At 38.8% G+C, this 24,354-nt stretch overlaps 1 protein-coding gene across 3 annotated transcripts; it reads left to right on the forward strand.

Annotated features, from left to right (window-relative positions):
* Positions 1-1,044: 1,044 nt before the first annotated feature.
* On the forward strand, positions 1,045-21,736 carry GLYAT (glycine-N-acyltransferase). 3 transcript variants are annotated; one of them, XM_040495065.1, is made up of 7 exons: positions 1,197-1,292; positions 7,523-7,530; positions 9,322-9,417; positions 12,765-12,872; positions 18,694-18,820; positions 20,191-20,362; positions 20,780-21,736. In XM_040495065.1, the coding sequence occupies exons 3-7, from the start codon at positions 9,337-9,339 to the stop codon at positions 21,180-21,182; spliced, it is 891 nt and encodes a 296-aa protein (XP_040350999.1). In that variant the 5' UTR covers positions 1,197-1,292; positions 7,523-7,530; positions 9,322-9,336; the 3' UTR covers positions 21,183-21,736. The 3 variants fall into 3 exon arrangements, with proteins under 3 accessions (XP_040351000.1, XP_040350997.1, XP_040350999.1); XM_040495063.1 differs by lacking the exon at positions 7,523-7,530 and having other exon boundaries at positions 1,046-1,292; XM_040495066.1 differs by lacking the exons at positions 7,523-7,530; positions 20,780-21,736 and having other exon boundaries at positions 1,045-1,292; positions 20,191-20,366.
* Positions 21,737-24,354: the final 2,618 nt, after the last annotated feature.

Genomic DNA, 24,354 nt, shown 5'->3' on the forward strand with positions numbered 1-24,354 from the left:
TAGAGGAGATAGAGGTTTTCTGGGACTGGGGCACAGGGGACACTACTCTTTTGTAATAGCCAGCCTTTATGAGACTCTACAGGGACCCAGGGGTCCACTCTGCTGACTGTCCAGGGACAGAGCAGCTTCAGTGGCCTTTGGCTTTGGAGAAAGAATAAGGAATGATTATAATGACTTCAACACCAGGAGATAAAATTGAGAATTAGTATTCTAGGAATCAAGGCTCCTAGAAAGGACAGGGAGAAATATGTGCTCTGCTGGCCCATGGACTGAAGAAGCACACAGGATTTTTCTACTTTTTCTCTAGACACTAGCCACCCCTGTCTCTGCTCCTCTGATGGGAATGACCCTTCTTTCTTTCATAATGAAATCAACTACTTATGGTGAAGAAGGACGAGGGTGATGAAGGCAAGGACCAGACAGTGTCAAACTTCCCTCCTTGGTAGTTTCACACAGAGGAGCTGTGGCTCAAAATATCTTTTCTATGAATCCTCCTTCCTTTCCTGAGAATGGTAGAGCAAATGCTAATGTGGAGTAGTGGATACTTCAGAGTGAGAAGGCTCTGGGTTTAAATTCCATCTAATTCAGGCACACTGAGCCTCCGTGTCCTCCTCCATAACAGTGAGACTAAGAAGTGTGTACGCTGAATCATTGGGATGTTTAACTGCAGACTCACAATAGGCAGGGAAGAGGGCACAGCTTATCGTTAAAAAAAAAAAGGAGGATCCTAAAGGTTTTAGTCACTCCACGCAAATATTTTCTGTTCTGCATACGTGTAAGGAAAGAGACCAGATTCTGTAAATCAGACCTTATCCCTATCTTTCCTATTGCCTTGCTCTGATTGCATTTTGTTAAGAATGGGAAGGGGAGGTAGACAGTATGGTTTATGCAACATGACCCCCCTTCTGACACCTGGCCTGTTGGGTTCACACAGCTTTGGATTCCAGAGTCATGGCCAGGCTGGTGGGAGCAAAGAGCAACCTGGTGTTTTGCAAAGAGAAGCTCAGGTGACACACTCCCAGCCCCTGAATTTGCATAAAGAGCTCCCACAACATGAGTCCCAGAGAGGAAGATTGGATTTCACAAGAGCTGACACCTAGAATTGTTTGCTTATGTACAAGGTCCACATTTTGAGCCTCAGCTCAGCAATCTCTGGAGGAGACAGACCTAAACTCAGTCTGAGAGATCTTGCCGAACTGACACCATCAGAGGGAAATTTCATAGCCTGGAAGTCTGCTCTTCATTTGTTCCTGGGGACACCTGCAAAGACTGGTGTGGAGACAGCTTTCCAGGTGGGGGCTCATACCAAAAAAAAAAAAAAAAAAGATAGTCATTGCTTTGTGACATCATCTCCACTTACATGAGACAAATCAAAATGCCCATACTGTGTTACATCAGAATATGATGGCAAACATACTTAAGGGAAAGAAATAACTTTAACTTAAGAAACCTATATCTAGCACTTACTCTGTGAAGGCTAACTTGCTAGGTACTATGAAAAGTTCTTACAGGTCTCTGATTTGAACTAATAAATGAATGAGGAGAGATTTGGATGCTTTCTGGAAGCGGCGGGGTGGGGGTGAATGGAGTCTTTAATGTGTGGAGACACTGCACATATTACCATATTTAATCCTTCTGGTTGTATTACCAGGTAGGCAGTTTTGTTCCCTGCCTGTGATTCCTAAGAGGGTTGCCGTACTTAAAGTTAGAAAAGAAATAAGTAGATGAATACAAGTGAACCTTGTCTGATCAAGCTTCACCTTGTTGTGCTTTGCAGATAGTGTGTTTTTTCAAACTGGAGATTTGTGGTGACCCTGCATCAAGCAAGTCTATTGGCACCATTTTCCAATAGCATTTGCTTCTTTTGTGTCTCTAGGTCACAGTTTGCTAATTCTCACCAATATTTCAAACTTTTCCATTATTATTATATTTGTTGCATTGCTCTGTGATCAGTGATCTTTGGTGTTACATTTCTAATTGTTTGGGAGGTGCCACCAACTGTGTGCCTATAAGATGACAAACTTCATCAATAAATGCTGTGTGTGTTCTGATGGCCCTTAAATTGTCTCTCTCCTCCTCCTTGGGCCTCCCTATTTCCTGAGACAAACAATATTGAAATTAGGACAAGAAATCACCCAACAATGGCCTCTAAGGGTCAAAGATAAAGGAAGAGTCACATGTCTTTCACTGTGAATCAAAAGCTAGAAAAGATTAAGCTTAGTGAAGAAGGCTTACCGAAAGCCAAGACAGGCCAAAAGCGAAGCCTCTTCCACCAAAGAGTTAGCCAAGTCGTAAATGCAAAGGAAAAGTTCTTGAAGGAAATAAAAAATGCTACTCAGTGAACACATGAATAATAAGAAAGCAAAACACCCTTATTGCTGATATGAAGAAAGTTTTAGTTATCTGGGTAGACAATCAAATCAGCCAAAATATTTCCTTATGTCAAAGCCTAATGCAGAGCAAGGCCCTGGGTCTCTTCAATTCTATGAAGGCTGAGAGAGTTAAAGCTGCAGAAGAAAAGTCTGAAGCTAGCAGAGGTTGGTTCATGAGGTTTAAGGAAAGATGTCTTCACAACATCAAAGTGTAATGGGAAGCAGCAAGTGGTGATACAGAAGCTGCAGCAAGTTATCCACAAGATCTAGCCAAGATATTAATGAAGGCAGCTACCCTAAACATCAGATTTTCAATGTAGATGAAATAGCCTTCTGTTGGCATAAGATGCCCTCCTGGGACTTTCCTAGCTACAGAGAAGAAGTCAATGCCTGGCTTCAAAGTTTCAAAGGATGGGTCGTCTGTCTTGTTAGGGGCTAATACAACTGGTGACTTTAATTTTTTTTAACGTTTATTTATTTTTGAGACAGAGAGAGACAGAGCATGAACGCGGGAGGGTCAGAGAGGGGGAGACACAGAATCTGAAACAGGCTCCAGGCTCCAAGCTGTCAGCACAGAGCCCAACGCAGGGCTCAAACTCACAGACCACAAGATCATGACCTGAGCCAAAGTCAGATGCTTAACTGACTGAGCCACCCAGTTGCCGCACAACTTGTGACTTTAAATTAAAACCCATGCTCATTTACATTCTGAAAATCCTAGGGCCCTTAAGAATTATGGTAAACTTATTCTGCCTGTGCTCTAGAAATGGCACAAAACAGCCTGGATTACAGCACATCTGTGCACAGTTTGCTGAATATTTTAAGTCACTGTTCAGACCTACTGCTCAGAAAGGAAGATTCTTTTCAAAATATGACTTCTCACAGACAATGCACCCACTCCCCCAAGAGCTCTGATGGACATGTGCAATGAGATTAAAGTTATTTTCATGCCTGCTAACACAACATCCATTCTGAAGCCCATAAGTCAGGGACTAATTTTGACTTTCAAGTCTCATTCTTGTTATTTAAGATATAAATTTCATAAGGCTATAGCTTCCACATAAGGCTAAATGATTCCTCTGATGGATCCTAGCAAAGTAAATTGAAAACCTTCTGGAAAAAATTCACCATTCTGGACGCCACTAAGAATATTCGTGATTCATGGGAAGCAGTCAAAATACCAACATTAATAGGAATTCAGAAGAAGTTGCTTCCAATCCTCATGGATGACTTTGAGAGAGGTTCAAGACTTCAGTGGAGGAAGTAGCTGCAGATGTAGTGGAAAGAGCAAGAGAACTAGAATCAGAACTAGAGCCTGAAGATGGGACTGAACTGCTGCAGTCTCATAATAAAACTTCAATGGATAAAGAACTGCTTCTATGGATGAACAAAGACAGTGGTTTCTTGAGCTGGAATCTACTATTGATGAAGATGTTGTGAAGACTGTTGAAATGACAACAAAGAGTCTACACTATTACATAAACTTAATTGCTGAAACAGAGGCAGGGTTTGAGGGATTGACTCCAATTCTGAAAGAAGTTCAGGGACATGTGAGTGGCTCAGTGGGTTAAGCATCCGATTCTTGATTTCAGCTCAGGTCATGATCTCATGGTTCAGGAGATTGAGCCCCACATCAAGCTCCTCGCTGACAGTGCAGAGCCTGCTCAGGATTCTCTTTCTCCCTCTCTCTCTCTGTCCCTCATCTGCTCACATGCATGCATGCACACTCTCTTTCTCGGTCTCTCTCCCTCAAAATAAATAAACAAACTTAAAAAAATAAATAAAGAAGCTCTACTGTGGGTAAATGCCATCAAACAGCATCACATGCTACAGAAATCATTCACAAAACAAGAGGTCAATCGATGTGGTAAAATTCACGGTTGTCTTTTTTTAAGAAATTGCCACAGTCACTCAACCTTCAGCAACCGCCACTCTGATCAGTCAACAGCCATCAATGTCAAGGCAAAAAAAAGATTATGACTCACTGAAAGCTGAGATAACGGTTAGCATTTTAAAATTAAGGTTATGTACATAGGTTTTTTTTTTGCAGCATAATGCTATTTCACATTTATCACATAATGCCATTTCATCATTTTTTTTTCTTCAAATGATTGACAGGGACTTGGAAGGAGACAGAGGACACACACATAGAAAAATCAGGAACATTTGATGATCTACACATTACCCAACATGTTAAAGCAACCAAAACATAGTGAAATCTTTGTAACCTAGATATGTTTTTCCATAGAAACAAACTAATATTGGTTCCACTTTTGCAAAACCAAATCTTTCATGACCACCCTGAAAAACTAGTAGTCCTGAGGAGCTAAGCTGAAAAGGAGAAGTCTCTGAGTCCTAGGAAGTCAAAGCAAACAGTGAACAATCCAGTAGGAACAAATGCCTCAGAGCTAAATATTTAAATAAGTGTCAATAACTTTTTTTTTAATTTAAATTTTAGTTAACATACAGTGCAATATTGGTTTCAGGGGTAGAATTCAATGATTCATCACTTACATACTCAACACCCAGTGTTCATCATGACAAGTGCCCTCCTTAATACCCCTCACTCATCTAACCCATCCCACCAACCTCCCTCCATCAACCCTCAGTTTGTTCTCTATTGTTAAAAGTCTCTTGTGGTTTCTTTCCCTCTCTTCTTCCCCTCCCTTCCCATATGTTCATCTGTTTTGTTTCTTAAATTCTACATATGAGTGAAATCATATGGTATTGTCTTTCTCTGACCTATTTTGCTTAGCATAATACACTGTAGCTCCATCTACATCATTACAAATAACAAGATTTCATTCTTCTTGATGGCTGTGTAATATTCCAGTGTGTGTGTTTCTGTGTATCTGTGTGTGTGTGTGTGTGTGTGTGTGTGTGTGTGTGTACCACATCTTTATTCGTTCAGCAGTCAATACACATATGCGCCCTCTCCATAGTTTGGCTATTGTTGATAATGCTGCTATAAACATTATCAATAACTTCTAGTCAAAGGCCATGTAGAACACACCTGTAACCCAGCAAAGTTGGGATTTATTATCTGTTACAACAAAAGGGAGAGCACACCATAAGGAAGGAAATGTGGTACACCTCAGTAACAGTGTCAGGAGGGACTTGACACACGATTTGGGGAAGGATTCAAGGAAGCATGGATTTGCTCTGCCTTGAATATTGTCAGAAAACACTGCAATTGTATGGAAGACTTTTGTCCATGAAGCAGGAAGAAAGATTAGGGGTAAAGAAGTGGCAGCCACTTGTTACCTGGGGAGAGTATTTGGCTGTTTTTGCAGATAAGACTGCCTTCTTGTTTTGTCCATGCTCAAACATGATTGTGGAATGATCTCGTTTTTGTCCCCTTCCATCAAGGCCATTGAATGACCTTGCCAGGTTCTGCTGTTCTGTGAAAATGTAATGTTTTGGGTGCTGCTTTTTTTCTTTCTCAAATTCATAAAACACCCTAAATGGAATGGGGATCTATTTTTAGATAAATGACCTGGGGAGCAGAAAGTAGCAGAGGGACAAGTAAGTATAGACAAGAGTGACTTTCTTCTAACGTCTACATTTAGAAATTTACAACTACTGAGTCTATCAAGAAGTAATCTTGACTGTTTAAAAATAATCAGCCCCATTTATTGAAAAGAATATCCTATCTCCCATTTGTCTGGATATTTTTGTAGCAAATCAATTGACCACAAATGTCTATCAATTTCTCTATTCTGTTTCATTGGTTTGTCTATCTTTATTCCAAGACCACTCCATGATGATTACCGTAGCTCTTTAGTAAGCCTTGATATCATGTAAATTTTAGAATCTGTGATTTCTACAAATAAAACTTGAAATGTTTTATGGCTAATTTGAAATTGTAGATCAATTTGGGGGATAAATGGTGACATACTAGCAATAATAAGTCTTCTGATCCTTCTTGTTTTTTGCTCCATGCATCATTGTTGATAGTTTCAATTGCTGCATCTTCAACCTCACTGATATTTTCTTTTGGAATGTCTAATCTAGTGCTAATCACATCCACTGTATTTTTTATTTTAAATGCTGTATATATTCATTTCTATAAGTTCAATATGCATCTTTTGTAGCTTCCATTTCTCTTATCATGATGTGTCCCTCTATCTTCTTAAACATGAAGAGCAGCATTATTATAGCTTTTTAATGGCTTTGCCTGCTTGTTGCAATATATCTGCATCTACTCATTTTTATTTATTCAGGTAAAGAGAAACCTTATTTGAAAATGTTGCAAGAAGGTGAGAGAAGGACTATTGCATCATGGAGAAGCACTGTTGCAACAGAAAAAAAACATTTTGATTGTAGGTCTGACAGTGTCTCCTCTGGGCCTGTCTTTACTGATTTGTGTTTGTCTTCTGCTTCTGAATCATATTTTACTGCTTCTTTCCATCGTATCAGTTTTTATTGGAGGTGAGACAATATGAATTATATACTGTTAGTTGATAGATTTTGTTGTACTTGCATTTTTAAGTACGTTTTGTTCTGGTGCACAATTAAGTTATTGGAATCAGATGGATCATTTCAAGACTTTCTTGTAATCAGTGCAGGGTGAATTTAGAACAGACAAGTCTGAATTTAACCCCCTTGTTGAGCTTCTTACTCAATGCCCTTATGCTACAAGGTCTTTTCACTTCAGTGTGTCAGAACATAAACTATTCCCAGACTTGTGTCAGCTATAAGAATTTTTCCACCTGATCTTTTCCAGTGGTTTTCTCCCTAGGCCAAAGCCCAAGGTAGTTTCCCCTTATACAGTTCAGTGATGAGCCAAAGACTCTAGGAGACTGCTCTTTCCCAAAGATCTCTAGAACTCTCTCTCATTCTCCCTCTCTCTCCCTCATTTTCCCTCTCTCATGCATTCTCTCTCCTTCTCGTTCTCCCTCTCTCTCTTTCTCCCTCTCTGCTTTGTCTCTTTCTCAAGTTCCACACTGGCCTCTACTTCTATATGCTCAAGTCATTGAGACCCCAGTGATCTGGTCAGGCTCCATTTCCCTGAGCTGCAGTCTTCCAACAATAAGCTATGCAATCATTAAACTCACCTTTTCTTTTTTCCTTTTCTTGGGGATAGTGGCTCTGCTCTGTGCAATGCTGTTTCATTTACTGTTTAGTTTTGTCTTTTTTTTTTTTTTCAGGTGAGGAGGTAAATCCAGATCCTGTTATGCTCTCTTGGCCAGAAGTAGAAGCCTCCTCCGTGCTGTTGTAAAATCAGCTACCCAGTTCCGACCTGGAGCATGGAATCTCACACACAGCCAGTTTTAATGCAACATCCTCTCTGAACACTTCTTTGGTTCCTTCACTTAGAAGTGATGTATTCCTCCAGGGATCCTGGTTCCAAAATAGAACCCTGTGACACAGCCCTTTCTGCTTTTTCATGTAGTTGGGGTTTTATAGAATGTTTTGGTAAATCCCAATTTCACGCAGTGAATCAAATATGTAAAAATGCTATTTTTATTCCACCTCGTAATCCGTACAATATGCAAGACACATGCAAGAGTGAGATACAGTAAGACTAAAAAAAAAATAGGGTGAAAATACCAGCTTGGAATATAGCTTGGAAATTTTTTAAAAGGTTGTTTATATTTTGACCATGTCCAAATGCCCACATTAAAAAGATTGCGGCAAAATGTACTGCAGTAAACAGCACTTTAACTCAGGTGGCAAGGAGGAGGAGGAAGAAAAGGAGGGGATGAAAAAGGACAGGAAGGAAGAGGAGAGGGAGGAGGAGTAATAAAATAACATGTTCAGTGCTTTTATACAAGAGATACTCTTTTTCTTTTTAGTGGGCTCCATGCCCAACATGGAGCTTGAACTCATGATCCCAAGATCAAGAGTCACATGCTGTACTGACAGCCAGCCAGGAGCCCCTGACAGATACTATTCCAAGCACTTATTGACTCCTTTAATGTAATAACTCAGTTAACCCTAAAAAAAAGTCTGTAAGTTAGATGGTGCTGTTATCCCATCCACCTTCGAAGTGTGAAAATCAATAAAAGGAATCCTCTGGAATGGAGTCAGGAAGCCAGCAGCGGGGAGCTCTTGCCATACAACTCCTGCTTGCATTCACCACAGACCCAACAGGAATAGAGCACCTTCCAAATTCCATTTTATTTATAATTATTTTTTTAATATAATTTATTGTCAAGTTAGCTAACATACAGTGTACACAGTGTGCTCTTGGTTGGGGGGGGGGTAGATTCCTATGATTCATTGCTTCCAAATTCCATTTTACTCTAGCTACTACTTTCCTACTGAGCAGACAGGTTTCCTCCTCCCTTCAGCAACAGCCCAGCCAATGAGAGAGTCACCACTCAGCCAAGAAAAAGCCCTGATACTGGGAACTCCACCTTTCTACCAATGGACTTTTTGTTTATAACAGTCCTCTTCCTCTCCTTTTTATAAAAGAATGTTCCTCTTTTTTGTTCTCCAGACTTGCTTATAATTTTCTATAGCTTCATTATCTGGTATTGCAGTTCCCTGCTATTTCCAAATAAACCATTTTTGATGGTAAGATAGTTTTATTTTTGAGGTTAACAGAGGCAAGCAAGGCACAGAAAGAGTAAATAACTTCCACAATGTTATACGGCTTATTACTGGTGGTGTCACGAGAATCACTAATGGCAACTAAATTTCAAAAGATGTTATATGTACTTAAAAATGCGCTTGTTAACCTAAAATGAAACAGATGGCTGGAATGCATTGAAATGTAAGGAAGTGAATTTAAAAATGTATAAATCCTCCCACCCCCCCATGCGTTCTACCAGTCTTGTCCTTCCTTAGAGTTGGTGAGAGCTAGTGAAGACTTTACTGAAGGTGACACAGATGAAGAGACACTGAAGGGGGACCTCGCCATTAGAAGAGAACTTCCTACTCATATTTCTGAATCTCTTCCAGCTTCTTCTCATTCCTAGCTGTTTCCTGTTTCTCTCTTTAGGCTAAGGTACCTTCCATGATGTTCCCACTGCAAGGTGCCCAAATGCTGCAGTCACTGGAGAGGTCCTTGAGGAAGAGCCTTCCTGAATCCTTAAAGGTGACAATGGAAAATTCTGGGTGGAGAGTAAGGAATAGAAACCCCATGAGTCAAGAAGAAAAGAGACTAACATTGAGCCTCTGTCCTGTGTCCAGCATTAGTCCATGTTTTCTCTAGCTTAGTTTGCATTACCTCTCTAGAAGATATTTGCTACTATGTCTGTGTTACTGATGAGAAGATGGATCTCAGTTAGGGTGATTTAGCCAATATCACACAAATAGTGAGTTGCAATGCCATGGCATGAACACAGGTATGCCTGGGACTTCACCAGCTTTTGCTCTGTCATTCATAAAGTGTTCCCTTTCTCCTTTCCAAAAAACATCCCATAATAACATTGGTGTTTTCCTCAAAAGTTGGCTGAGGGTTTTCCTCAAAAGTTGGCTGAGACGACATATTAGTGTTAAAATTGTTCTTCTTAAAAGAACACTTGCTAGGTGAGAGGTTAACCATCAGGAGTCTTCTCTAAAATTAATAAGGAGTCAATTCCAATTTTGACTTAAATTTCCCAATTTCCCTGAGCTGACTGCATATCAGTCTATTTTATGGTGTCTCCTTTAACCTAGTACAACTAGGTGTCTCCTTTAACCTAGTACAACTGATTAGAAATCTCAGAATTAACTAAGATGTACACGTAAATACTTACATCCAGAACTGTGCAAGAGCAACTCTAGTGATAGGCTATGGTACTTGCTTGTGGTTTTTTTTTTTTAGCAACCAAAGGCATAGGGTCCGTGTGTGTGTGTGAGTGTGAGTGTGTGTGTGTGTGTGTGTTAGAGGACAGTTACTTTTCCCTAAAAAAACCTCTGTAGACATAGAAATTAGATTTTTACTATTTTATAAGACATTCCTATAAGATGCATACAATTTAGATAAGATAAATGCATTTGCCTCCTTTACTCCCTTATAGCTCTGCTACTCCCTTCTTTCAGTATAAGGAGAAAAATATTACCATTATTTTATTTGTAGATCACAAGGCTTAATTTTCTTTTATTTATTTATTTTTTAAGGCTTAATTTTCAATTATTAGAAACAGACTAATGAAATAACTGTTCTTTAGTTCCTACTAAAAAAAATGACTTCTACCACAGCTAACCCTTAAATATGCGAGTTCACTTATATTCACTTGGATTTTTTTCAACAAATATAGCAGAGAACTGTAAATGGATTTTCTCTTCTTTGTAATATGATTAATAACATCTTCTTATCTCTAGCTTACTTTATTGTAAGAATAGAGTATATAACATACTGTACATCTTAATCAGCTGTTTAAATCATTGGTAAGGCTTCTGGTCAATTGTAGGTGATTCGTAGTTAAGTTTGGGGGTAATCAAAAATTCTAGACAGATTTTCCACTGCAAGTGGGGGATCAGTGCCCCCCAACCCCCATGTTGTTCAAGGGTCAACTGTGATCTAAAACTAAAGTTAACCACATTAGTAGATTCCTACTACCATTAATCTCTACCACCCACTATTTAACTCCTTTCACTTAATAATCCTTAAGATCCAGGCAACCTTACAATCAATTCTGCGGGGTTGGGAGGGAGGTTACATCAGTTAGAAACTCTATAAACAGTTGCCTAAGATATTTTTATGGTGAATAGTTATTTTTAACAATTCTTCAGGCCAAAGTTTTTTTTTTCCCATGAATTTAGTGTAGAATTTTGTCACTTAAATTTCTCTTTACTGCTTATGTTAAGTTGAGCCCAAATATTTTGAGAAAATGGTGCATTCCAAGTGTCCTTTCTTGGAAGATCTCCATGGTAAGATAAGGTGGCCCTAATAGCACCTTCAATTTTTGGTTGCATATTAAAGACATACATTGCCCCCTAATTAAAATCCAGAATATGTGTAGTACTTGTAATGGATGTATAACCTAAAATTCAATACTTATTTGAGTCTCAGTTGAGAAAAAGCCCAGCCATTCCTCTTAGTGCTAGATATTAAATACATTTTAGTGCGTGTATCAACTCCAGTTGAGTCAACTTAGAGTAGCTGGCTGGTATGTTCTGAACTGAGCAGGAAAAAAGAAATTTTTTAATTAATTAGGCGATGGGAATAACAAAGAGTAACAGTTCTACGTATTTTCAGATCCTATAATGGATAATAGTATAGTGTAAATCAGTTTTACAGGGCCCAAATGCAAATATGTAAAAAGATAATGTCTGTATTTTCCCAAATTATGCTGAATTCTATATCAAGCCTCCACTCATGGCTGAAAACAAAATAAATTCAGATAAATTCAGTCAACTGAGCTTTTTTCCCCCTTCTGTCTAACATCAATAGTTTATGTGGGGTGGAGAGTGGCAGGGGGAAAGATACAGGCATAGTTCTTAGTCATCATGTATCCAAGGTGGAAATATTAAAGCATATACCATCTTTTTGACCTCAGGTCATTGGCATGCTTCCATGCTGGTATCTGCAGAGGCTTCATGTTCACAGTTGCCCATGCTAGTATCTGCTGCTGCATTCCAATCCCCCAAACCACAAAAACACAATGTCCACAAGACTTGTTCTCATTCATTCTCTCCCCATCTTCCTGTCTCTCAACAGCCTGCACAACACAAATGGGGGTAGGGGGATCCAAGACTGGACTTGGACCCCAGGCCATGGGACCACACAGCACATTCTGTTGAGCACTACGCTGTAGCCTGTTTGTTGGTGGAAGTTCATTTAATCCTTCCAGAGAATAACGTGGTCATTTATGTTAAGAAGTTTTAAACATGTGCATAACATTTGAGCCAGCAACTACTCTTCTGAATATTCTAAGAAAATATCAGGAGCCCATGCAAATTTTCTGTCAAGCATGCTCTATGAAGAATTATTTGTCAAAGTGAAAAGCTGGAAACAGCTGAAATGACTATCAATAAGCAAATAAATGAACTGTGATATATCCATACGATGGAATCCTATGCAGCCATCATAAAACAATTGAAAATATTTGTGTTTATGAACATAAAAATATGCTCACAATGCATTCTGGGGGAGGGAACATGTATCAGATCATTTAATTTTTGTAAAATTGTGTCTATGTGTATGAGTAGAAGAAAATCTTGAAGGAGAAAATTTTAAATCCTAAAATGAAGAATGGTATTCTTAAAATCAAATTTTATCTGGCCAAACATTTTACTATATGCATGTATGATTCATAACGGGTGGGGAGAAAAAGCTCTTCTCGTTTGAGGTTTAAAAAAAATGTAGTACATGGAGACTGTTTGACCTAGATGCCCTACTTGGCCCTTTTCCAACATAAAATTTCATGATAGAAATGATCCTTGTCCTGACCAAACAAGGTACTTTACCAGTCCTTCCTAACAAGCTGACCCTCTCCCTTTCTTGGGATGCTGCAGGTTTATGGGACTGTCTTCCACATGAACCAGGGAAACCCATTCAAGCTGAAGGCTCTAGTGGACAAGTGGCCTGATTTTAACACAGTGGTTATCCGCCCTCAGGAGCAGGTAAGGTGCCAGACGTGGAATGAATATGCCTCTGTTCATTTTGCAGTGTACCTGCCATGTGCCTGACAATATGGCAGCCCAGGGATACAGAAATGAATTGTGTGACGGAAAGTAAGTCCCTCTCTTCAAAGAGCTCAGAGCCTTGGAAGAAAAGATCAATAAGCAAATAAATTCCAATATAGAGTGAAGTGTGTGGGAAGAGAAGATGTACAACACAGAAATAGCGAAAGCTGATTCAACAACGGAGGCTGGAGATGAAGGTTAAGGTCTGAGACACTTCCCGATGGGAGGTTTCACCTGCACTGGATCTTGTACATATTTTGTAGATACTGTTAGGCTGACAAAAAAAAAAAAAGAGGACATTCCAACAGAGAAAACACAAGGGGTAAAGATAGGAAGGTGTGAGACAGTACAGTGAGTTAGGGCAATTATAAAAAGCAAACTTATAATACTATAATCGCCATATGCATTTTGAGGAAACATTTAAAAACTAGCAAAACTAAATAGTAAACACATTTCAAAGACAAAAATTCACAAGCTTATTTTTAAACATTCAGTAAAATTATAAATTTATAAAAATACACATATTATACCTTTCATAGAAATAAAAATTGATTTGAAAACCACTAAGTTAAACAATATATAAAGAAATCTGTATTAGTAGTAACAACTGACCTGAAATAAAATTATTTGATCTTTTATCTTAAATGTGATCTTAAGTAATAAAATGTATTAGTGGATATCCTTGCTGACTTGTCAGTGTATTTTTGGGCAACATTTTCCAACCATTTTTTAAAAAGCTTTTGAATTCTGCACTGAGTTGTGGTAATATTTTCTTGTGCCTCCCACTTCCCAATAATCTCATCTGTTTAGTAAGTTGAGAGGGTCTTCTTAAATAAGTACTCTCTTTATTTTTCTGGAACTACCGTTTGTTTAACTATAGCATTGTTTTAAGGAAGCATTTCTAATTGGTTTTCATCTTCTTTGGCTTCATTAAGTATAGATGGAGATTTTAATCCAGAAATATCTATAACTAAATTTAATACTGTGATGTTCATGGTTGGCATGTTCTGCAACTATCTGAACTGTTTACTACATGCATTCTTGCAACAGAAGTTTTGCTTTTCCTTGTCAAATGTTTTTCTCTTCTTCCTACTGAGAATAATAGAAGTATAGAAGAATGCTTCCTAATAATTGTGTCTTTGTTTGATTTGAAATTTTAATGCAATATGTGGGTAGATAGCAGTATTGTTATGTAATTTTCCATCATAAATTGAATACTTGAATCTCTCCTCCTGACCTCATGATTTAAATGATTCAGGAATAATTGTAATGCACCAATGAAAATACCAACATTTTAGCACTTAAAAAAATCACAGTATATCTCACATTTTGGTCCTAAATACATTTTGAATGGATTTTTGTGTATGGTATAAGAAAGTGGTCCAGTTTCATTCTTTTCCATGTAGCTGTCCAGTTTTCCCAACACCACTTATTAAAGAGACCATCCTTTTCCCATTGGATACACTTTCCTGCTTTGTCATAGAACAATGGACTGCATAAGCATAAGTTTACTTCTTTTCTTTCTCAAGACTGCTTTTGCTTTTCAGGGTCTTTGTGGTTCTATACAAATTTTAGTGTTATTTGTTCCAGTTCTGTGAAAAATGCTATTGGTATTTTGATTTGGATTGCACTGAGTCTATACACTGCTTTGGGTAGTATGGACATTCTGACAATATTAATTTCTCTGCCCCATGAATGTGGAATATCTTTTCCTTTGTGTCATCTTCAATTTCTTTCATCAATATTTCATAATTTTCACAGTACAGGTCTTTCACTTCCTAAGTTTATTCCTAGGTATTTTCTTTCTTTCTGATGCAATTGTAAATGGAATTGTTTTCTTAATTTCTCTATTACCTAATTGTTAGTGTATAGAAACACAACCAATTTCTGTGAATTCTGTATCCTGGAACTTTAATGAATTCATTTATTACTTTTAATAGTTTGTGGGTGAAGTCTTAGGGTTTTCTTTGTATAGGATTATATCACCTGTAAATAGTGACAGTTTAACTTCTTCTTTACCAATTTGGATGCCTTTTCTTTTTTTTCTTGCTGGATTGCTATGGTTAAAACTTCCAGTATTTTGTTGAATAAAAGTGGCAAGAGTGTAAATCCTTGTCTTCTTCCTGACCTTACAGGAAAAGTTCTCAGTTTTTTACCATAAGGAGTTAATATCCAAAATACATAAAGAACTTTTAACTAAACACCAAAACCTAAAGAATCCAATTTAAAAATAGGCATAAATACATGAAAGACCCAATGCTAATACCATCCTCAATGGGGAAAAACTGAAAGCTTTCCCCCTAAGGTCAGGAATAAGACAGGGATGTCCACTCTTGCCACTGTTATTCAACATACTATTGGAAGTCTTAGCCTCAGCAATCAGACAACACAAAGAAATAAATGGCATCCAAATCGGCCAGGAGGAGGTCAAACTTTCACTCTTCGCAAATAACATAATATTCTATATGGAAAACCCAAAAGATTCTACCAATAAACTGCTATAACTGACCCATGAATTCATCAGCAAAGTGGCAGGATATAAAATCAATGCACAGAAACCGGTTGCATTCCTATACACCAACAATGAAGCAACAGAAAGAGAAATCAAGGAATCAATCCCATTTACAATTGCACCAAAAACCATAAAATACCTAGGAAACTCTAACTAAAGAGGTGAAAAATCTATACACCAAAAACTATAGAAAGTTTATGAAAGAAATTGAAGAAGACACACAAAAAATGGAAAAACATTCCATGCTCCTGGATAGGAAGAACAAATATTGTTAAAATGTTGATACTACCCAAAGCAATCTACATATTCAATTCTATAACTATCAAATAACACCAGCATTCTTCACAGAGCTAGAACAAACAATCCTAAAATTTGTATGGAACCACAAAAGCAATCTTGAAAAAGAAAACCATAGCAGGAGGCATCACAATCCCGGATTTCAAGCTGTAATACCAAGCTGTAATTTTCAAGATAGTATGGCAATGGCACAAAAACAGACACTCAGATCAATGGAACAGAATAAAAAACCCAGAAATGGACCCACAAATGTATGGCCAACTAATCTTTGACAAAGCAGGAAAGAATATCCAATGGAATAAGGACAGTCTCTTCAGCAAGTGGTGCTGGGAAAACTGGACAGTGACATGCAGAAGAATGAACCTGGACCACTTTCTTACACCATACACAAAAATAAACTCAAAATGGATGAAAGACCAAAATGTAAGACAGGAAGCCATCAAAATCCTAGAGGAGAAAGCAGGCAAAAACCTCTTTGACCTTGGCCACAGCAACTTCTTACTCAATACATCTCCAGAGGCAAGGGAAACAAAAGCAAAAATGAACTATTGAGACCACATAAAAATAAAAAGTCTGCACAGTGAAGGGAACTTCAGCAAAACTAAAAGGCAACCAATGGAATGGGAGGAGATATTTGCAAATGACATATCAGATAAAGGGTTAGTATCCAAAATCTATAAAGAACTTAATCAAACTCAACATCCCAAAAACAAATAATCCAGTGAAGAAATGGGCAAAAGACATGAATAGACACTTCTTCAAAGAAGACATCCAGATGGCCAACTGACACATAAAAAATGTTCCACATCACTCATCATCAGGGAAATACAAATCAAAACCACAATGAGATACCACCTCACACCTTCAGAATGGCTAACATTAACAAGTCAGGCAACAACAGATGTTGGTGAGGATACAGAGAAAGAGGATCTCTTTTGCATTATTGGTGGTAATGCAAGCTGATGCAGCCACTCTGGAAAACAGTATGGAGGTGCCTCAAAAAATTAAAATTCTAACTACCCTATGACCCAGCAATTGCACTACTAGATATTTACCCAAAGGATACAGGTGTGCTATATCAAAGGGGCACATGCACCCCAATGTTTATAGCAGCACCATCAACAATAGCCGAAGTATAGAAAGACCCCAAATGTCCATCAATGGATGAATGGATTAAGAAGATGTGGGGTATATATATACTCATATATATATACACACACATATATATGATGTATATATATATATATATTTATATTTATTTATGTTTATACACACACACACACACACACACACACACTGGAGTATTACTCAGCAATCAAAAAGAATGAAATCTTGCCATTTGCAACTACATGCATGGAACTAGAGGGTATTATACTATGTGAAATTAGTCAGAGAAAGACAAATATCATATGACTTCACTCATATGAGGACTTTAAGACACAGAACAGATGCACATAAGGGAAGGGAAGCAAAAATAATATAAAAACAGCGAGGGAGACAAAAATATGAGACTCTTAAATATGGAGAACAAACAGAGGGTTACTGGAGGGGATGTAGGAGTAGTGATAGGCTAAATGGGTAAAGGGCATTAAGGAATCTACTCCTGAAATCATTGTTGCACTATAAACTAACTAACTTGGATGTAAATTTAAAAAATAAATTAAATACAATTTAAAAAAGAAAAGAAAAAAATAGGACAACATGAATTAGATATTTTCCCAAAAAAGACATACACATAGCCCAGAAACATGAAGGATCCTCAACATTACTAATCACCAGGGAAATACAAATCAAAACCATAATGAGGTATCACCTTACAGCTGTCAGAATGGCTATAGTCAAAAAGACAAAAAACAAGTGTCGGTGAGGATGTGGAGAAAAAGGAACCCTTGTGCACTGTTGGTGGAAATGTAAATTGGTATAGTCACTGTGGAAAACAGTAAGGATGTTTTTCAAAAAAAATTAAAAATAGAGGGGCATGTGGGTGGTTCAGTCAGATGAGGGTTTGACTCTTGATTTCAGTTGAGGTCAAGATCCCAGGGTCGTGGGATCGAGTCCCACATGGGGCTCCATGCTCAGCATGGAGCCTGCTCAGGATTCTCTCTCTCCCTCTGCCCCTTTCCCCTGCTTGTGCTCTCTCTCTAAAAGAAAAAAAAAATAGAAAAAAAATTAAAACTAGAAATACCATACGACCCAATAGTTCTACTACCGGGTATTTACCCAAAGAAAACAAAAACACAAATTTGAAAAAATATATGCACCCCTATGTTTATAGCATTATTTACAATAGCCAAGATGTGGAAGCAACCCAAATGTCCACCGATAGAAAAATGGATAAAGAAGATGTAGTGTGTACACACACACACACACACACACACACACACACACACACACAATGGAGTATTACTCAGGCGTAAAAAGAATGAGATCTTGCCATCTATAACAACATGGATGGACCTAGAGGGTGTTATGCAAAGTAAAATAAGTCAGACAGAGAAAGACAAATACTGTATGATTTCCCTCATATGTGGAATCTAAGAAACAAATGAACAAACAAAAATCAGAAACAGACCCATAAATACACAGAACAAACTGGTGGTTGCCAGAAGGAAGAGGGCAGAGGGATGGGCAAAATGGGTGAAGGGTAGTGGGAGATACAGGCTTCCTGTTACAGCATGAATAACTCATGCTATAAAAGGTAGAGCATAGGGAATATAGTCAGTGGTGGTGTAATAGTGTTATATGGTGACAGATGGTAGCTATAATTGTGAGCACAGCATAAAGTATAGACTTGTTGAATCCCTATATTGTACACCTGAAACTATTGTAACATTGTGTGTCAACAATATTTCAATGTTAAAAACTCACAGTATAGTGGAATTTAGAAAAAGTATTGCAATAGTGAAATATAAGTAATTTGTTTTATTTCCCTTTTCCCAATGATCATAGGAGATGACAGATGATCTTGATCACTACACCAATACTTACCAAATCTACTCCAAGGACCTCAAGAACTGTCAGAAATGTCTTGTCTCACCAGAAGTCATCAACTGGAAACAGCATTTGCAGATCCAAAGTAAGAGAAATGGGATGGGTGCGGACTCACTTCTCTGTCCTGAACAATTTTCCCTATGACTCATATCTCCTGCCCCCAAGCTCCAGACCCTCAGCCTGCTGCCAATTTTTTAACTCCCTCATAAAGGGAGAAAAAAAACACCTTCAAAGCTTGCAAAAAATGGGCTTCATATAGGGGAACATAATATAATTCCTGGATAGCCAACGATTTATGGCATATTTTGTAGACATATGCAGGATCCCTTAGGGTAACTGGGTACCAAAGGAGGGCTTCACCCAAGGTCTTCCATTCCTGGAATGAGAATGATGACTTGTGCCATAAAGCACCTCCCAGATCATAAAGGACAACTGTCATGGTGTGGATATGCCCCCTGCCCCGAGTCAGACTCCCTAGGATGGCATCTGCCTGTTACTTGCTATGTGATCCTAGCCACATGACTTATCCTCTTGGAGACCATGACTTTCATATACATAAATGAGGATAACAATAGTTCCTAGAACACAGGGGCATTGAAAAGATTAAATGAAATCTTGAATAGGGATTTCTTACTATAATACCTGGATGTGTAGTTGACTTTTGCTGCATAATTCTGTGAATCTACAGTTTGTATTAGGCTTTGCAAGGCAGTTCTGCTGGTGTCTCTTGGGCTTACTCATGCAATTGCCATCAGTTGATGGGTGGACTATGGCCTGATTGCTCTAACATGGCCTCAGTCACATGTCTGAATGATGGTTCTGGCTGTCAGCGTTGGCTGCCATGGTGATGGAATGATAGGAGCACCTGACCTCAGCAGGCTAGCCTAGGCCTATTTGTATGGTATTGGTTTCAAAGTAATTGAGATCACAAGGAGAGGGCAAACCCCGATGTGCAAGCACTTTTAAGCTTCTCTCTGCATCAAGTTCATTCTTCCCCATTGCCAAAGCAAATCATATGGCCAAGGTCAGATGCAGTGCAGGCGAGGACTACCCCAAGGAATGGATACAAGGAGATGTGGGCAAATATAGGCCATTACTGCAACAATCTACTACACTGGGAACATAGTAAATACACAATGGATATTGGCTACTACTTTTTAAAAAAAACTTCTCTCCTTTAATTATCAAAACTACATGATTATGTAGCCCAGAAAACCTGGTTCCAGTCTCGCTTTGCCACCAATGGCTTAATGAATTTCTGGGCATGTTTTCCCTTACATAAACCAGGGAAAATTGCACAAATCCTGACTACTTGACTCTGGTTACACAGCAGCAGCACTGAGCCCAGAACCTAGGTTCTCTGACTGTAAATCCCAGACACTTCCTACTCCAATGGGGAGCTTCTCCACAGCATATACTTATTAAATCATTGTCTCTCCTCATAATCCCATCTAGGTTCACAGCCCAGCCTGAATGAGGTGATACAAAATCTTGCAGCTACTAAATCCTTCCAAGTCAAGCAAACACATTGCATTCTCTATATGATGGCTGAGACGATAAAGAAACTAGTTCCTTCCCTGCTGGAGGGAAAGAACTTATCACCCAACAGTGGCAAACCCAAGGCCATGTGAGTTGGATACAAATCACTCTGCATCACTTACTGCTCTCAGTACTGAGACAGCCTCCCATTTTCCCACCCTGCTTTCACTCTGGCCCATCTGCAGTCAATATTCTTCAAAACAGTCAGAGTAATCTTTTCTTAAGATGTAATTCATACCATATTCCTCCTTTGCTTAAAGTACTCCACCATTTCTTTTCTCATCTGGAATATATCTGATTTCCGCCAGCTTCTTCGACCTATCCTGTTCTTCCTGCTCACTCATTCCAACAACAGTGGACTTTTCCATCCCTTTGTCATCACAAACTCACCTACACTCCAGGGCTTTGTGTTTCTTATTTCCTCTACCTACTCTGCCTCTCAAAACAGTAGAGGGAAGAACAAATAAAAACCTCCATACTCACAGACTTTGCTTTTCCTCCACAGCTGCCAAGAGATGTTTAAACCCTCCTCCCTGGATGTTACCCACGCTGCCTTGGTGAATAAATTCTGGCATTTTGGCGGCAATGAGAGGAGCCAGAGATTCATCGAGCGCTGTATCCAGAACTTCCCCACCTTCTGCCTGCTGGGGCCTGAGAGGACGCCTGTATCCTGGAACCTGATGGACCAGACAGGAGAGTTACGGATGGCGGGTACCCTGCCTGAGTACCGGGCCCATGGCCTTATCACCCAAGTCATCTATTCCCATAGTCACTATCTAAACAAACTTGGCTTCCCCATATATTCTCACGTTGACAAGAGTAACAAAACTATGCAGAAAGTTTGTAAGAAACTTGACCATATCACCATACCCTGTGGCTGGAACCAGTGGCACTGTGTGCCCCTGTGAAGCAGCCCTGCACAGAAGACCATGTCAGATAGGCCTGGGAAGACACAAAGAATAAGTTATAATTGTAATCATCAGTAAAGGAATGGCACTGTTTGGGCTCCAGGGAAGCAGTGTGATTGGTCAGCAAGACCACCCCAGTCCCTGCACTCGAACTGCAGATGGGATTCCTTTAGATTTATCACTATGAAGCAGCCCAGGTACTCCTTCACTGGGCCCCACAGAATTTAGCCTCCCATACTTCTGGGATCTCTGTGATGCTCCTTCATCAGCTACCTGGTGCCCCAAATAGCTTCTCCTAGAACTCCTAGTATATGGATTGGTAGAGCCCTGCCAAATCTTCCAGGAAAGGGTAATATTTCCTGGGCATTATAACTTATTCCTCTTTCTTTCTATGGCCTTTTCCTTAGTACTCAGCAAGCATATTCTGCTCATTAGGTCTGTAGAGATTATCTTTTCCTCTGATTACTGCTTTAGAGGTAGACTAAATATATACAAGTACATAGGAGAAATTAGGTTAAATGTGATACACATGATATAGCAGAGAGGGTTAATAAGACAAAGACTTAATGTTAGCCTGTCTGTCCCCTCCTCACACTCACACCAGGGAAAATGGTTCAATATTGTTTCTAAAATTTTTTTCATGTTTGTTTGTTCTTGAGAGAGACAGACAGACAGAGCACAAGTGGGGAGGGGCAGAGAGAGAGACCTAGAATCCGAAGCAGGATCCAAGCTCTGAGATGTCAGCACCAAGCCCAACGCCGGGGCTCGAACCCACAAACTGTGAGATCATGACCTGAGCCAAAGTTGGATGCTTAAACAACTGAGCCACACAGGTGCCCTGGCTCAATATTGTTTCTAAAAGCAGACCTTCCTAAACCCACCTGAAACCCCAGACAATAAAAAAATTTTGTGTTTCACTGTATAGGTTGAAACAAAGTGATTCATAATGGAGAGCGCATGGGTGAGTTTATGGAGAGAGAGAAGTAGGAGTGCCAAGACCTAGGGAGTGGATATTAACTGAGAGAGACAGAAGGTGATGGGGAGGGCATGGTTACCCATTGCCCCCACTTGCCCTGGGCACGTTATTTCAGGATGCCTGGATTCTGTGAAGTTCTGATAATTGTCTCATGGGAGAGTCTAGTTGGGAGTGTGGAGGGATATTCTTCCTAGTGGTGACAGGTGAGCTGGGAGGGGTCCTTGCCCCAACAGTTCAAAAGAAATAGCAAAGAGAACACTGGAATGAAGGTAATCACCTGGATTAAGAACCTGTTTCCTTCTGGTCCACCTAAGCCTGGCATTAGGCTACAGATTGAGAATGAAGTCCCTCCAACCCTCAGAAACTGACTGAGGTTTAATTTCTTGGAGAGTTAGCGTTTCTCAACCTTGGCACAATGGACATTTTAGGCTGGACAATTCTTTGTTGTGGGGTGAGGGCTGTCTTGTGCATTTTTAGAATACTTAGTAGCACCCCTGGCATCCATCCACTAGATTCCAGTAGCAACTTCTGTCCCAGTTATGACAACTAAAAATGTCTGCAGATATTGATAAATGTGCCTTGAAGGCAAAGTCACCTGTGACTGAGAGCCAGTGGTCTAGAGGAAGGATTCTCAAATTTGAGCCTGCATCAGAATCACAGACTGTGATTTAACTGTCAGACCTGTTAAAACACAGACTGTGAGGCCTATCTCCTAAGTTTCTGATTCAGTAGATTTTGGGTAGAGCCCCAGAATTTAAATTTCTAACACCTTTCCAAGTGATCCTGATACTGGCATTGGTCCACGAATCGGGCTTTGAAAACCATTGGTTTAGAGAAATAATTGAACATATTTTATGTCCTAGAACAATAGATGAAAATTCATATTGCACACTACTTAGGTATATCATTTTACTTTTGTAATTATAATTTACATTGTGCTTTAATTGATTGATAATATTACTTCATTACAAATTCTTAAAGCTTCTATAAACATTGTCATTAAAGAGTGCATTAGGCAGACATCAAACTACACTTTCACTACTTCTTCATAAAACGTGGTCACTAGAAAATAGCATAGATTAATTTTTAATAAAGCAAAATAATATCTTCAGCTGTTGAGAATTGTGCCATGGAAAAACAAGATCTTTCAGTGCTATGAGTTGGAAATGTGACCTGAAGGATCTTTTGTATTCAGAGTAACATCTTTACTGTCTTCCATGGCTTCAATTCAAGGCCACATTCTCCATCTACACTGCTCAGCACCAGCTCAGCTTCCCAGTCCCATGTCTTGAAGGTCCTTCACACCACTCCATGATCAGTCATATCTACAATCTGGCATTCCTCAAAGTTCCTTGAGAACTAATTGGGTTTAGTGTTTTCAGATGCAAAACTATAAACTTGGAGAACTTTTTGGATCTGAAGGGAACCACTGAGGGATGCTTGTATTCTTTTGTACTTAGGACATCACAACTCCTAAGGATATCTTTTAAAAAATCTCTAAAATTTGGATATTTCATATGGCTTTGGAGATTTCAAATACAACATATGAGTTTTTTAAAGTGCCTCCTTAGCCAGGTGAACAAAATTTAATATCATCAACCGTAGGACCTATCATGGGTCTCTGGATGTGATTCACCAGTGAAGAAATAATAATGTTAATATATTACCATCTAAAATGCATAACCTGAAAAAAATAAAATTTATAACCTGAATATGGTCAATAGGAAAAAATTAAATACCTCAGAAAAGAATACAAGAGCCAAAATTAAAGGACATTCTATAATACAACTGACATGTACATGTAAAAATGCTAAATATCATGAAAGAAGGAAGGTGGAAGAAGTGTTCCAGAGAAAATGAATCTAAAAAACACAACATCTAAAAGCAATCTGAGGTTCAGGATTGGATACTGGATCAGAAAAAAAAATTCCATAAAGGATACTATTGCCATAATTGGCAAAAATTGTACATGGTCAGTGTATTAGTTACGAGTAGTAGAGAAATATTAAGTTTTATGAATTTGATCATTATACTATGGTTATATAAGAGAATATCCCTATACTTCCATGATACATGCTAAAATATTTGGAATAAATTGTCATAATGTCTGTAGCCTACATAAGAATTTAAAAGACTTATACAGAAAATATGGCAAACTCTAATTGGTGAATAGAGGTGAAGAGTATGTGTGTGTTT

This window comes from Herpailurus yagouaroundi, unplaced genomic scaffold (genome assembly GCF_014898765.1).
Source record: "Herpailurus yagouaroundi ecotype Mexico unplaced genomic scaffold, PumYag 187, whole genome shotgun sequence".
NCBI lineage: Eukaryota > Metazoa > Chordata > Mammalia > Carnivora > Felidae > Herpailurus > Herpailurus yagouaroundi.